The sequence below is a fragment of the Hemitrygon akajei genome, chromosome 7 (genome assembly GCF_048418815.1).
Source record: "Hemitrygon akajei chromosome 7, sHemAka1.3, whole genome shotgun sequence".
NCBI lineage: Eukaryota > Metazoa > Chordata > Chondrichthyes > Myliobatiformes > Dasyatidae > Hemitrygon > Hemitrygon akajei.
The window spans coordinates 110,972,059-110,987,783 of NC_133130.1; the positions used below are offsets into that span (position 1 = coordinate 110,972,059).

The 15,725-nt window shown below is 42.5% G+C and overlaps 1 protein-coding gene across 1 annotated transcript in view; it reads right to left on the reverse strand.

The window, feature by feature from the left end:
- Window positions 1-1,118: 1,118 nt before the first annotated feature.
- Window positions 1,119-15,725, reverse strand: part of mei4 (meiosis-specific, MEI4 homolog (S. cerevisiae)) — a 246,496-nt gene continuing 231,889 nt past the window's right edge. Inside the window, exon 5 of the mRNA XM_073051723.1 lies at window positions 1,119-1,533. Within this exon, the coding sequence (XP_072907824.1) occupies window positions 1,294-1,533 (240 nt within the window). The 3' untranslated portion in view covers window positions 1,119-1,293. The remainder of the gene's footprint in view (window positions 1,534-15,725) is intronic.

A 15,725-nucleotide genomic window follows, 5' to 3' on the forward strand; every position in this document is an offset into this window, starting at 1 on the left:
AATCTTTAGGGTGCTGAGTCAAAATAGATATAACCACATAACAATTACAGCATGGAAACAGGCCATCTTGGCCCTTCTAGTCCATGACGGACGCTTACTCTCATCTAGTCCCACCTACCTGCACTTAGCCCATAACCCTCCATTCCTTTCCTGTCCATATAATTATCCAGTTTTTTTTTAAATGACAAAATCGAACCTGCCTCTACCACTTCTACTGGAAGATGAGAAATAATTTTCATCTTAGACATTGTCCTTTTAAGTGTATTAAGGATGGTCTAAAAATTATTTCCCTTATATCTTAGTGCTTCTAAGCAAGTATTCATTATGTGCATTGATAAAATGTAGGGTTTTATTTTTATATAGAGAACTGTGCAAAAATCTTAGGCACATATATGTAGCTAGGGTGTCTAAGACTTTTGTACAGTTTTGTACCTGTCAACATGGAACAGTGAGCAAGTTTGTAAATCTGATAGGAGCAAAGGATGTTGGTAATGGTGAGGGCAGAGCGCTATGGGAGGGCTGTGGGACAGGTGGCAGAGAAGTGCCGGGGCGGAGAGTGGCATGGGTGCAGACACACCCAGCCTGAGTCACCATTAAAGTTTGTTTGATTTCTAACAATTAGTTTATTCATCATTACAGAATGTCTCTCTGGTTCTTCCCACTCACTACATTCTCCCTTCCTCTTTTCCCAACCATGATTACCGTCTTCCTCCCTCGAGGGAAGCACTCTTAGTCCACAATAGAAACCCATATCAGAATTTATCGGGTTCAATGATCACTCACAGATATTATGAAATTTGCAGCAACAGTACAGTGTAATACATAAAATTACTACAGTATTGTGCAAAAGTCTTAGGCACCCTGGCTATATATATATGTGTGCCTAAGACTTTTGCACAACACTGTACAGTCACACCAAATTCATTCTAGTGTTGAGTTAAAGTTCAGTTCTCATGAGTTACTTGACTCCCCTTTCTTTTCTGCAAATTAATTTAGATTGAAATGAAAATGGTTTATATCGGCAGGGTAAAGCCATCAGTAGTTCAGCCTTTTGGAAGAGTTACTATTTCAGAAATGCAATGGCAATTCACTGCTAGCCTGTGGTGAGTATACGTAAAATTCTTTATTAGACATTTGAACACAAGGGCAGTTTTCCTGATTTTGTTTTGTACATCACTGCATCTGAACATTTTTAGAGGTCTTTATAAGTTTTAAGTGTTTAAAAATTAGCATGCAGGGAAGTTGACACATTTGAAAGAGTTGAGGCTGGATTGTAAAATATGGAACTATACTTCAGTTCTCTTTCTGCTGTGCATCGAACAGACCTGCTAGTCTCCAAAGGTACACTGTAAACAATGGGAAATCACTTGATAGATGAAGCAATGTCTGGTCTAATCTCTGTTGCAGTTTTTCCAGCTCCACTAAATTCACAGCTGCGGCTCCACTACCTGCTGGCTTCCTGCGCTGCAAGATCTGCTCCAGAATCCAAAATAGGTAGTAGACATTTTCATATGAAGATACATCAAGCTCCATCTGAATATGATAAGAAATACATAATACCAGTTAATCAGACTGCTGACAGTTAGTACCAAACCTTAGCAACTGACGCTACAGTTTTAATGCCTGATTTGGAGGGCGGAGAGGAGGAGGTTGGTGTAAGGGTGTTTCGACAGAAACGGGGGAACTTAACTCTCCTTTGTGCAAGTGATTCTGCAGATGCTAGAAATCCAGAGAAATACATGCAAAATGCTAGAGGAACTCAGTAGGTCAGGCAGCATCTGTGGAAAGGAATAAACAGTCGACATTCCAGGCTGAGACCTTTCACTAGGACTCTTAAATCCTCTCTATAAATACTGCCTGACCAGCTGAGAACTCCAGTATTTTGTGTGTGTTATGTCTTCTTTGTCAGCCAAGTACAACTTTGAATTGTAAGCTCCACAACGATTTGCCCGGCTGTGTGATGAACCTGAGGCCGAGCCTCTGGGCTTCATGTCAATGGACTCACTTCCATTCGAAATGCTGCTGTTTGCTTTTATTGTTTGCACGATATGTGCGTTTTTTCCCTCTCTGCGCATTGGGTGTTTGTTGGTATTTTTTTTAATGGGTTCTTTTGGGTTTCTTGTTTTGTGGCTGCCCGTGCACAGGGAAATCTCAAGGTTGTATAACTCATACATACTTTGATAACAAATGTACTTTGAATTGCAGATCATTTGATTGCAGGGCACTTGCCCAAAGTAGCAGGTTCCCCTTTAAACACGTTAATAGATATGAATCCCAGTAGATCATTTTGTTACTTCAATTGAAAGCCTCAAGAGGGAGCAGTGCTGACTTCTCCATTAGGCCAAGCTTGCCAAGTAGTGGACATAGATTTGAGTTTGCAATTTACATACTTAACTGTGTTATTATTTGTGACCTTGCCACTTATGTTTGGAGGATGAGTTGATTACAATCTGCTTTTGTAACCGCATATTTCATGTTCATGATATAAACAGTGATGGCTTTATTAACAGTTCCAAGTCCCTCCTTATATCTTTCACTGTGGATTTAATTCCCACACCTGTGCAATGAATTCCAGCTTTGTAAACTAATTTATCGGTTAACCATTTCCAGGTTAAGTCAGTGGAATCACAAAATTCAACTGGTACTTGTGGTTGGGAATGCCACTGGTGTGGTGCCATTGATGTGTTTCCAGTAACAAATATACATTTAATGAAGGCAGTTATTGTGCAATTCTGTTTATCGGTGTTGCTGACACAAGCAGTAGCTGACAGTCCAGAAAGTACTGTTGGCTGGCAATCATAAGGAAATCCAGCCACACCATCTGCTGTACTTCGTTTTTTAAAGCACTTTAAAAGGACACTTCACATGGGAGCTTTACAACTCAGTGTCAGCTGTTCAGCTATGGTTCAAAATGCTTGATAAATAGCTAATGCTTTCTATCTGTGAAAGAACAGATCTGCAGTCTGGACATCGAACTGCTTGAAGTTTGTGTCTTTTTTTATCAACCATGCCATATTGCTCATTGTCTACATTCTACCTTCCCAATGCAGCGTGTGACGTCATACATACAGGTTTCCCCCGTCATCCGAAGGTAGAGCGTTCCTATGAAACGGTTTGAAAGCCGGAATGTCGTGAAGTGAAGAAGCAATTACCATTTATTTATATGGGAGAAATCTGTGAGCGCTCACAGACCCAAAAACTAACCTGCCAAATCATGCCAAATAACACATAAAACCTAAAATAACAGTAACATACAGTAAAAGCAGCAATGATATGATAAATACACAGCCTATATAAAGTAGAAATACTTCTCTGCAATCATTCAGCACCGTCTAGCGTAGTGAAAACCTCACGCAAGTACTCTTGTCGGTACTGGCAGCAGAAACACTCGGCGCAAGCGCTCTCGCAGAAGCACTCTCTCCGGTAACGTTTAAGCTATGAAGCTACCAAATCATACCAAATAATACATAAAAATACACAGTCTATATAAAGTAGAAATAATGTATGTACAGTGTAATTTCACTTCCTGGAATCGGGAAGACAGCGGGCACATTGATGATGGTGTGTTAGGCTGAGTCGTCGGAAGTTGGGGTGGTGGGAGGTAGAGGAGACTGGGATGTCATCTCATCGTCATCTGTTTCCATCAGGGCAGGCAGGTCATCTTCTATGTCTTCCTGCCTTGATGTTGAAGGTCGGGGTTTGTCGTCTGCTGTGGCTGATGTGGAGGGCTTGAAAAACGACAGTATGCTTGACTGCTTAACCTCGTGCATTTTTCTATCATACCGTTCTTTGTAAGCACTCAAACCATCCTGCCAATATGTCCTAAACTTATGTACCCTTTCAAAATTAAAGTCATACTTTTCTGCAATCATTGCAGCGTTGTCAATCGCAACAAAAATCTCACGCAATTGCTTCACGTTCAGTTCCTGGATGACTTCACTTTTGGGCCATTCGCTACTGCGTTTGGTTTCAATTGTTATCCTTTCCTCTTCATCATCTCTTCATCTTGGTCAGTTCTTGGTCATAGGATGCTAAAATCTCTTCAACATCATCTTCATCAACTTCCACAAACCCTTAACCAAACTCACTATATCCTTACTTCATTCACCACGATTGAAATGCTTTATTATGTCTAGTTTTACGCTAGGTGTAACACCCTTACGAGCTCTTTTAGGGTTTTCTGATACCTTAGAACTCATCCTGCTAATGGATGCACAAAATATATCGACATAAAGCACGGATGCTCACAGGCATGTGTTTAAGCAATGGCGGCTAGATTGCAGTTCTGGGGGAGGAGCTTGGCTGTTCGGGGCACGCTCGTAACAGTGAAAACACCTTCTGTTAGCGAAAACAGGTAACTGATGTAGGTCTTTCGTAACAGCGAGGTGTCGTAAAGCGAACGTTCGAAAAACTGGGGACACCTGTACCACCATTGCAAGATTCCAGACTCAATACTCCAATACGTTCATTGCAGTATCGGGAGACTTCAACCCCACGTTTCTCTCCTGACGACCCTACCCACCTTTGATCAGTTTGTCAAGTGTCATACCGGAAAAAATGAAACACTGCATCTCTTGTGTGCACATATTAAAGATGCACACAGCTCCACAGCTCTCCCCCACTTGGAAGATCAGATCACCATCAGTTCACCTCATGCCCAGAGTACGGCAACATCTAGCTACCACCAAAATAGTACAGAAATGGTCTCAAGCCCATCAAGGCCTTGAAGGGCTGCTTAGAAGTTACCGACAGGTGTGCTCTGTGAACCATAAGGGGAGGACATTAGTGGACTTCCTGACTTCCTGATTGCATCACTGGCTACATCAACTTCTGCATGGACGCTGTAATACCATAAAGGACTGTTCGCTATTTCCTAACAACAAACCAATGGTCACCAGTGATTGAAACATGTGCAGAGGGAGCTGAAGGAGAAGATCAAGGTGGCTAAAGAGGAATATAGGAGAGAGCTGGAGAACAAGCTTGGGCAGAGTAGCACATGGGAGTTGTGGAGAGGCATGAAGAACATTACTGGCTTCAGTCAACCTCGCTGTAGAGCCTCAAGATGCAGCTGTGAATGAGCTAATGAGTTAAATCAACTCTTCATTAGGTTGGACAATTGCCCTCCTGTTCACACCCCCCTCAGCACACCAGTCCAGGTGCCGAGGCACCCAATGCTCTGTCAGCACCAATGCGTCCCTTCTCCCTCCTTTCCCCTTCAGTTCAACATGTGGACAAAGGGCACAGGCTACCACTGTCTACATCCCCTCCTTGCCCTGCACCGGCCATCCACAGCTCCACATTCCAACTGCTATCATCCCAATCTTTACCTCCCCCAGCCCCCACCTTCCACCAACTCTCCAATCACCATGGACTCACCTTCACTACTGAGCAGGTGAGAAAGGCTCTGGGGAAACTCAGCCACGGCAAAACATTGGGACTGGATGGTGTGACCCCCAAGGTCCTGAGGGAGTGTGCTGAGCAGCCGTGTGGAGTTCTCCAGTGCATTTTCAATCTGAGTCTCAGCCTGGAAAGGGTCCCAGATAGATAGATAGATAGATAGATAGATAGATACTTTATTCATCCCCATGGGGAAATTCAACTTTTTTTCCAATGTCCCATACACTTGTTGTAGCAAAACTAATTACATACAATACTTAACTCAGTAAAAAATATGATATGCATCTAAATCACTATCTCAAAAAGCATTAATAATAGCTTTTAAAAAGTTCTTAAGTCCTGGCGGTAGAATTGTAAAGCCTAATGGCATTGGGGAGTATTGACCTCTTCATCCTGTCTGAGGAGCATTGTATCGATAGTAACCTGTCGCTGAAACTGCTTCTCTGTCTCTGGATGGTGCTATGTAGAGGATGTGTGAAAAAGATCATGTATGGTCCCAGTACCCAAGAAGGGCTGACCAAAAGTCTTGAATGACTATCATCCAGTAGCCCTGACTTCACACAACATGAAGACCCGAGGGAGGGTGGTCCTGGCTCACCTACGATCCCTGGTCAGATCAGCCTTCGATCTCCTGCAGTTTGCCTACCAGGAGCACACTAGAGTCAACGATGCTGTCATCTACCTGCTGAGTAGAGCCTACTCCCATTTGGATAAGCAAGGCAACACTCTGAGGATCATGTTTGTTGTGCCTTCAATTCCATACAGCCCTCATTGCTGGAGGAAAAACTTCCGTTCAATGCAGATTGGCACTTCCATTGTAGCCTAGCTAATGGATTACCTGACCAGCAGGCCACAGTATCTGTGGCTTCAGAGCTGTGTGTCAGACATGGCTATAAGCTGCTCTGGGGCCCCACAGGAGGACTGTACTGGCTCCCTTCCTGTTGACCCTGTATACCTTGTACTTCAGATACAACACTGAGTCATCATCTGTAGAAATCTGTGGATGTGGTGACACCTGGATGACAGATTTGAGTGGAGCACCAACACAAGAAGCTGGAGTAAGTGAAATTCCAGCGGCATGAGAGAGGAGTTGGCCAAAGTAAATTGGAAGGAGATGACAGGGATGACAGCAGAGCAACAGTGGCTTGAGCTTCTGGGGAAAATGAGGAAGGTGCAGTATAGATGTATTCCAAAAAAAGGAAATACTCAAATAGCAAAGTAATACAACCATGGCTGATAAGAGAAGTCAAAGCTAATGTAAAAGCAAAAGAGAAGGCATATAACAATGCAAAAATTAACAGGAAAATAGAGGATTGGGAGCTTTTAAAAACCTACAGAAAGCAACTAAAAGAATCATTTAAGAGGGAAAAGATGAAATATGAAAACATGCTAGCAAAGTGGATAGGAAAAGCTTTTTCAAGTTCATAAAAATAAATAAGAGATGAGAATGGATATTGGTCTGCTATAAAATGAGGCCAGAAAAATAATAAAGGGGGACAAGGAGATGGCAGTTGTACTAAATGAATATTTTGTGTCAGTCTTTACTGTGGAAGACACTAGCGGTGTGCCAGATGTTGAAGGGTGTGAGGGAATAAAAATGAGTGCAATGAAGAAGGTGCTCAAAAAGCTGAAAAACCTAAAGACACATAAATCAACCAGACCAGATGAACAGCATCCTAGGGTTATGAAAGAGGTAGCAGTAGAGACTGTGGAGGCATTGGTAATGATCTTTCAAAAATTATTGGACTCTGGTAAGGTTGCAGAGAATTGGAAAATTGAAAATGTTACTCCACTCTTTAAGAAAGTAGGGAGGCAGCAGAAAGTAAATTATAGACTAATTAGCCTGACCTCAGTAGTTGGGAAGATGTTAAGAGTTAATTGTTAAGGATGAGGTTATGGAGTACTTGCTGACACAGTACAAGATAGGGCAATGTCAGCAAAACTTCCTTAAGGGAAATCTTGTCTGTCGAACCTGTTGGAATTCTCTCAGGAGATTACAACAGGATAGATGAAGGGCATACCGTGGAGGTTGTACATTTAGATTTTCAGAAGGCCTTTGAAAAGGCGCCACACATGAGGCTGCTTACCAAGTTAAGAGTCCGTTGAATTACTGGAAGTTACTAGCATGGTTAGAGCATTGCCTAATTAATTGATAGGAGGCAGCGAGTAGAAATAAAAAGATTCCTTTCTGGTTGGCTGCCAGTGGCTAGTGGTGTTCTGCAGGGGTTGGTGTTAGGACCACATTTTTTATCCTGTATATCAATGATTTAGATGATGGGATAGATGGCTTTGTTGCCAAATTTGCAGATGATATGAAGATTGGTGGAGGGGCAGATAGTGTTGAGTAACAGATTAGTAATGTTTTTAATAATAGATTAGGAGACTGGGCAACAAAATGGCAAATAAAATGCAATGTTGCAAAATGCATAGTCATGCATTTTGGTAGAAGAAATAAATGTGCAGACTGTTTTCTTTTTTATTAAACTAGTTCAGGTTCTCAAAGTCATAAATTTTGTCAATGTGGTCAGCCCGTTATGAGATGTAAGACACTAATTGCTATTCGATCTACTGAAGTTCAAAAGTTCAAATTTCAAAGTTAATTTATTATCCGAGTACATATATATCACCACATACAACCCCGAGATTCAGTTTCTTGCGGGCATACTCAATAAATCCAGAATAAAATAATAACCATAATAGAATAATAAAAGATAGTACCAACTTAGATATTCAACCAGTGAGCAAAAGACAACAAACTTAGCAAATACAAAAATCAACAAATAAATAAATAAGTAATAGATTCGAGAACATGAGATGAACAGTCCTTGAAATTGAGTCCATAGGTTGTGGAAATAGCTCAGTAATGGGGCAAGTGAAGTTATCTCCTTTGGTTCAAAAGCCTGAAGGTTGAGGGATAATAAATGTTCCTGGTGTGAGTCCTGAGGATCCTGTACTTTCTTCCTGATGGCGGCAGTGAGAAGAGAGCATGTCCTGGGTGGTGGGGGTCCTTGATGATGGATGCTGCTTTCCTGTGACAGCGTTTCATGTAGATGTGCTCAATGGTGGGGAGGGCTTCACCTGTAATGGACTGGGTCATATCCACTACTTTTTGTAGGATTTTCTGTTCAAAGGCATTTGTGTTTCCATACCAGGCTGTGATGCAGCCAGTGAATATACTCTGAAATGGCCCTTCTCCAAAAGTCCCCATTTGTACTTGATTCTCATTGTTAACAGCATCACAATTCAATAAAATTCCTTTCCCATTTCTTTGTCATATTAAGCTTCCTTAGTTTATCTTATTATTATATGTATGCATACATTATGGAAATCTAGCTTGAATGATGTGTAGAATTTGGTATTTAATGGAATTTTTTCATTAAAATGAATTCTGCAATAAATGAAAAGTGAAGTTAATTTTAAAGCAATAATTGCTTCTAATACTATTATGGGCTTGCACTTTGACAGTTTAAATGGAAGACTGGGCAAAAGCAGTTTAATTGTTTCATCGTTTATGCTTGTTATTTGATGTTTCCAGTTCTCTAAATACAAATACTCTTCTGAAACTGGACTACATGCAAACAAAATTGGCTTTTTATGTAAAGATGGATCAAATAAAGTGAAAGTGTTTACCATTATGACTGGTTCTAGTTCAGCAGTTATTCTGCCTATGACAAAAGCTGTAGGTTTGTTTTTTTTTCACATCTCCTTTATTCTCATTTGTATTTTTATCCAGTGTGTCAGTGACCCTTCTTATGTGCTCTGTCCAAGATATTTCATTCTACCTTCCACTACTACGTATGGAAAGAAAAGCCTGCCCTGCTTTAGATGCCAAGCGCTGTTTGTAATATAGTTGAGCGGCCAGTTTATTTTTGGCTGAGTTTTCAGCCCAGCATTGTCTGCTGGGATGGTCAGTCATGTAATCTCCTACATCTCGCAGGGTGCGGGAGTTGTAAGAGAAAGACCGTTCAGCTCTGCTGGAAGTTCAACACGGTTGCTAAGTAGCTGCACACTGAGAGAAAGCACATTCATTCTGACGAGGTGATGCATTACTTACTCCGATTCTCATAGGAGAGCTACTCTGCCATTTTTAACACTGTTCTGGTACAAGAGATCAGAGTTTACAAATCTAGCCTGTGGGATTGCAAAGAGGCACCTTGACACATTAATCTCTATTCTGGCCCCTGGATTAACAAGGGCAGCATTCTCCCAGCATGTCCATTAAGTAGGACCTGGCTCTCAGGATCCAGAGTCACAGTGTGATAGTCATTCAGCATGGGAAAAGGCTCCCTCTACCCACTGAGTTCACACCGGGCATCCAGCAGCCAGTTCCACTAATCCTTTGTGAAACCTGTTAGGTTCTCCTCACATTCACTTCAATATCACGCCCCCCCACCAGATTCTATTACCTACCTACACACAACGGGCAACTTATAGCGCCCAGTTAAGTAACCTGCATGTCTTTGTGATGTGGGAAGAAACTGGAGCATATGGAGGAACCCCATGCAATGACAGGGAGAAAATACATACTCCATCCAGACAGAAGAACTGAACCCAGACTGTAAGAGGTGTGAGGCAATGGCTCTGCTAGCTGTGCCATTGTGCCATTCACCATTTGTGATAAATTCAAAATTAATATATGCTTAATAAATAATATTATGTACTTGAATATGTTCATCAACTGCCAATTCTACAATGTAGTGCCAAGAAATGAGCACAGTTATGGCCATGAATAGCCTCCCTGTCTTCCATAGTTATAATTTCATTGCACTAAGCAACTTAAGTTCAGCTGATAACATTGCCCTGCTCAACTAATGCAAAAAAGAAGTGAGAGTCTCTGTTTACTTGGCAGTCATTATGATTTGACTGCAATCTCTGGATAATGTGTCTGATGATAGAGTTTCTATAGCCATCAGAGAAAAGTAATACCCTATTATTGTACTGGGATTTGCTATGGAATGCAATTTCCTTTGATTTCAAAATGACTCCATTTATATGGATGATTCAACCTAGCTGAAAGCTCACTAAGTAACACATAGAGGGACCAAAATGCAGGGTCGGAAAGCAGTATCTGAACAATTAAGGTTGCTCACACTTTATGATGCCCAGATTATGATGTCCACTCACTTCCTCCATACTTTCTCTGCTCTAGCCATGCACTCTCTAGCAAAAAGAAGCAAAAATCAAAAATACCAAAAAGACACAAAATAAGTTCAGGAAAATTACTCTTCATGCTTCTGAACACGTTCAGTGAGAGCCTCAGGAACCCTGACTACCCATTCAGAGATGTAAGCTGTATTTATATGGTTGCCCTGATTAAAGCACATAGTGTATTCTGTCTATACTTAATAGTGCTTTCCTTACTGAGCCCACTTCTTCACCTGCCTCATATCCCACACATCTGTCCAAATTCTCTTGAGGAAAATTTCTCTGGAGAAAAGATAGGAAAATGGATGAGCATAAAACAAATACAAAACTTAAATAAATAAATAAAATTAACAGAGTTACCACTGTCCTGTTTTGGAAATAAGCTCCATTGTGATGTCCACTGTCAAATTCAACGCTGAAAAGTGGCAGTAAACGTCACTAATTGTTTTCTGTTTGAGCAAATAGCCTGGGATCACAGGTAGGATTGTTAACTTGTCTTAACTCTGCTGCAGTTATCTGGACTGCAGAGATAAACTGCAGTGAAATGAAGCCAGCAATCCTGGAGACAAGTTCTGGGGATGTTAATTAGGACATCAGAGCACAACACTGTGTAGGCATTAAGTTTCCAATTCTGCACCGTTTCACTGAAATGGGATCTGGAAAGAATGGTCCCCATACAGTTACTGACACTGAGTAGAAATAAATTAAGACTGCATCTTTGCCGAGCTGTCACATCCAGTCTACAAGCACATGGATCAATTAACTCCCTGAATCTCCCTTTGGTAGTTTGACAGAATGTGAAAAATGGAAGCATTTCGTTCCTTAACCCTGCTCCACATTCAGTAACATCATGGCCAGTCTGATGATAGACTCACTCACCTTTGCCCACACTCCTCAAATCCCCTGCAGTTTAACAAAATACCTACCTCAACAGTGAACATATTAATAGCTCAGCTTCCCCAGCTCTCTGAAGTAGAGAATTCTAAAGATTTACAATCTTCAGAAAAAAGAAATTGTTCCTTATCTCATTCCCAAAAGGGAAGCCTTAATTTTGAACCTGTAAACCCATTCACAATTTCCCATTTCAATAAAATTTCATTTTTCTAAATTCATCTGTTCGTTACGTGCTGTGTCGTATGATGTGGGTGATCATAGTCTTTTCATAACCATGATTGTTCTTGTACTTACATACTTTTCTATGTAAGTGGTTTGCATTGCCTTCTTCTGGGCAATGTCTTTACAAGATGGGTGACCCCAGCCATTATCAATACTCTTCAGAGATTGCCTGCCTGGTGTCAGTGGTCACATACCCAGGATCTGTGATGTGCACCGGCTGCTCATACGACCATCCACCACCTGCTCCCATGGCTTCACGTGACCCTGAACGAGGGCTAAGCAGGCGCTACATCTTGCCCAAGGGTGACTTGCAGGTTAGTGGAGGGAAGGAGTGCCTTACACCTCCTTTGGTACAGACGTATCTCCGCCCCGCCAACCATTTCCCAAATTACAGAGTACATATATGCAGATAAAACCCAGATGTCTCTGAACACAACATTCACAAGTCTCACAACTTTAAAATAATAGTGTGCTTTTTGACTTTTCCTACCATACATATTCACTTATTATAATCCATCCCCTAACTTTTCTCCCACTGTTTTGTTTTGTGTACGTGGACAGGTACAGGAATGGGAGGGGTCTGGAGGGCTATGGTTTGGCTGCAGTTCGACGGAACTGGACAGTTTAAATGGTTCAGCACAGACTAGATGGGCCATATGACCTGCTTCTGTGATGTAGTTTTCTACGACTCTGTGATAGTCACTAAACCTCCCCATTTTCCTTTGTCCTTTTCCAAACACCTTTTTATCATCAACAAATGCAGATATATACAACTAAGTCAGAAATAAATGTAAATAATTAAGTCCCCAGTATTAATCCTTGTGGTACCCGACTGGCTATAATTTTCTAATCTGAGAGCTATCCACTTTTTGCCTCATGCTGTCTTCTGTCTGTTCAGCCTGCCTGAAGCTAAAAGGGAAACCAATGGAAACACTCAGCAGGTCGGGCAGCATCCGTTGAAATGAGCAGTCAATGTTTCGGGCCGAGACCCTTCCTCAGGACTGAAGAAGGAGGGAGCAGGGGCCCTATAAAGAAGGTGGGGGGAGGGGGGAAGGTGCCAGGTGAAAAACCAATCAGAGGAAAGATCAAGGGGTGGGGGAGGGGAAGCAGGGAGGGGATAGGCAGGAGAGGTGAAGAAGGAATGTCAGGGGAAAGCACTAAGGGTAGTAGAAGGCAAGATCATGAGAGGTGATAGGCAGCTAGAAGAGGAGGCAGAGTGAAAGTGGGATGGTGGGAGAGGGAGGGAATTACCAGAAGTTGGAGAATTCGATGTTCATGCCAAGGGGCTGGAGACTACCCAGACGGTATATGAGGTGTTCCTCCTCCAACCTGAGTTTGGCCTCATCATGGCAGTAGAGGAGGCCATGTATGGACATATCGGAATGGGAATGTGAAGCAGAGTTGAAGTGGGTGGCAACTGGGAGATCCTGTCTGTTGTGGCGGACGGAGTGGAGGTGCTCGACGAAGCGATCCCCCAATCTGCGTCAGGTCTTGCCGATGTAGAGGAGGCCGCACCGGGAGCACTGGATGCAATAGATTACCCCAACAGACTCACAAGTGAAGTGTTGCCTCACCTGGAAGGACTGTTTGGGGCCCTGAATGGTGGTAAGAGACGAGGTGTAGGGGCAGGTGTAGCACTTACGCTTGCAGGGATAAGTACCAAGTGGGAGATCTGTGGGGAGGGATGTGTGGACCAGGCAGTCACGGAGGGAATGATCCTTGCGAAAAGCAGAGAGGGGTAGAGAGGGAAAGATGTGCTTAGTGGTGGGGTCCTGTTGAAGGTGGCGGAAGTTGCGGAGGATAATATGTTGGATCCGGAGGCTAGTGGGGTGGTAGGTGAGGACAAGGATGGGGTGAGGGCTGAAGTGCGGGAAATGTAGGAGATGAGGGTGAGGGCATCATTGATGATGGCAGAAGGGAAACCACGATTCTTAAAGGAAGAAGACACTTGAGATGTCCTGGAATAGAAAACCTCATCCTGGGAGCAGATGTGGCAGAGATGGAAGAACTGGGAATAGGGAATAGCATTTTTACATTTGGCAGGGTGGGAAGAGGTATAATCGAGGTAATTATGGGAGTCAGTGGGTTTATAGAAGATGTCAGTGGACAGTCTATCTCCAGAGATGGAGACCGAGAGATCGAGAAAGGGGAGAGAAGTGTCCGAGATGGACCAAGTGAATTTGAGGGCTGGGTGAAAGTTAGAGGCAAAGTCGATGAAATTGATGAGCTCAGTATGGGTGCAGGAAGCAGCACCAATGTAGTCCTCAATGTAGCTGAGGAAAAGTTGGGGAGTGGTGCCAGTATAGATTTGGAGCATAGACTGTTCCACATAACCCACGTAGAGGCAGGCATAGCTGGGGCCGATGCGAGTGCCCATAGCTACACCCTTGGTCTGAAGAAAGTGGGAAGAACCAAAAGAGAAGTTATTAAGTGTGAGTACCAGTTCTGCCAACCTGAGGAGTGTGGTGGTGTTGGGGAACTGGTGAGGTCTATTGTCAAGAAAGTAGCGGAGGGCTTTGAGGCCTTCTTGATTGGGAATTGAAGTGTATAAGGCCTATCCCCTCCCTGCTTCCCATCCCCCACCCCTTGATCTTTCCTCTGATTGGTTTTTCACCTGGCACCTTCCACCCTCCCTCCACCTTCTTTATAGGGCCCCTGCCCTCTCCTTCTTCAATCCTGTCAAAGGGTCTCGGCCTGAAACGTTGACTGCTCATTTCAACGAATGCTACCCGACCTGCTGAGTTCATCCAGCTTGTTTGTACGTCTTGATTTGACCACAGCATCTGCAGTGTACTTTGTGCTTACTGGAAACACTCAGCAGGTCAGGCAGCATCTGTGAAGAAGCAGAGGGAATGTTTCAGGTTGACGGCCCTTGAAGTTCAGAGGGTGGCTGAAGAATCAATAAAATAAAAAGTATCTCTCTGATAGACTAAGGGTTGTCATGGTGATAAACTGTTGGTGAAACTATCTCATTAAATAGTTTAAGCAGACAGTTAAAAAAGAACAAAAAAATGTAAAAGCTATGAAATGCAATTCAGACCTGTTAGAGATTCTCAGCAGACTAGACTTTTAATTTCACTTCCAACATGTGCAGGTTTTAAAAATTAATTTCAAGGCGCTCTTGCCAAAGGTCAGAAGGTAAGTTAGCTGATGGACCTGAATTTCTTAGCAATCTTCAGTAGGTGTTTTGTTATGTTAGAACAGTCTGTACAAACTCACACCTAATTATCACACTATTAAGTTTCTTTAATGTCAGTGATGTGAGTTTTCCTGGCTTTTTAACAGCTTCAACAACTCTCCATTTCTATTATAAACTTCTGAAAAGTATAGAATAAAATGGATGCTGTCGTGGTTTCTTGAAATAACCAGGAGACGCAGAAGATTCTTCGAGAAGTTTAAGCCTTTATTTGCAAACAAAAGCTGAGACAATTAATGAGCGTGTCACTAATTGTCCCCCGAGCCCCAGTTCACAGTATTCTTTATAGTAATTTCTTATCTTAGTCGCATTAGCATATACTTGTTCTAGTGCCTTGACTGGTCCCCATACCATCACACCACTCCATAGCCCATACTTGCTCTAGTCTGCTCCCTGGAACACGTGTTCCCCTTCCCGGCCTCGACTGGTCCCCATACCATCACACCACTCCACGATCCCGTCTACCACCGTTATCTCTACATGCTTACTTTCACTGTTCTCAAGGCATTGATGTGTTCAATAGTACAGAGACAAGACAGAGATTACATTCTGGCTAATAAATTGGATACATAGCAAATAGCAAACACAAGGCTGGTTATGTAGTTCTGGTTACACAGCAAATGCTGCAACTTTATTCTCCAATAATGCTTAGTAAATTAGACTAATTGTTAGAAAAAAACAATACAGTGTCTGATTCAGGCAGGGAGCTTTAAAACATCTCTAAATATGGTTTTAATATTTCTGGTCCACAGATGTGTTCTCAGCTGTCATCAACGTTTGCACACCAAGACTACTTGATCACTTGACAGTTCGGGCATACCGTGGGGACAGAGCTCTAAGGTGTGCTTTCAGAGAACAGCAGAGTATGATT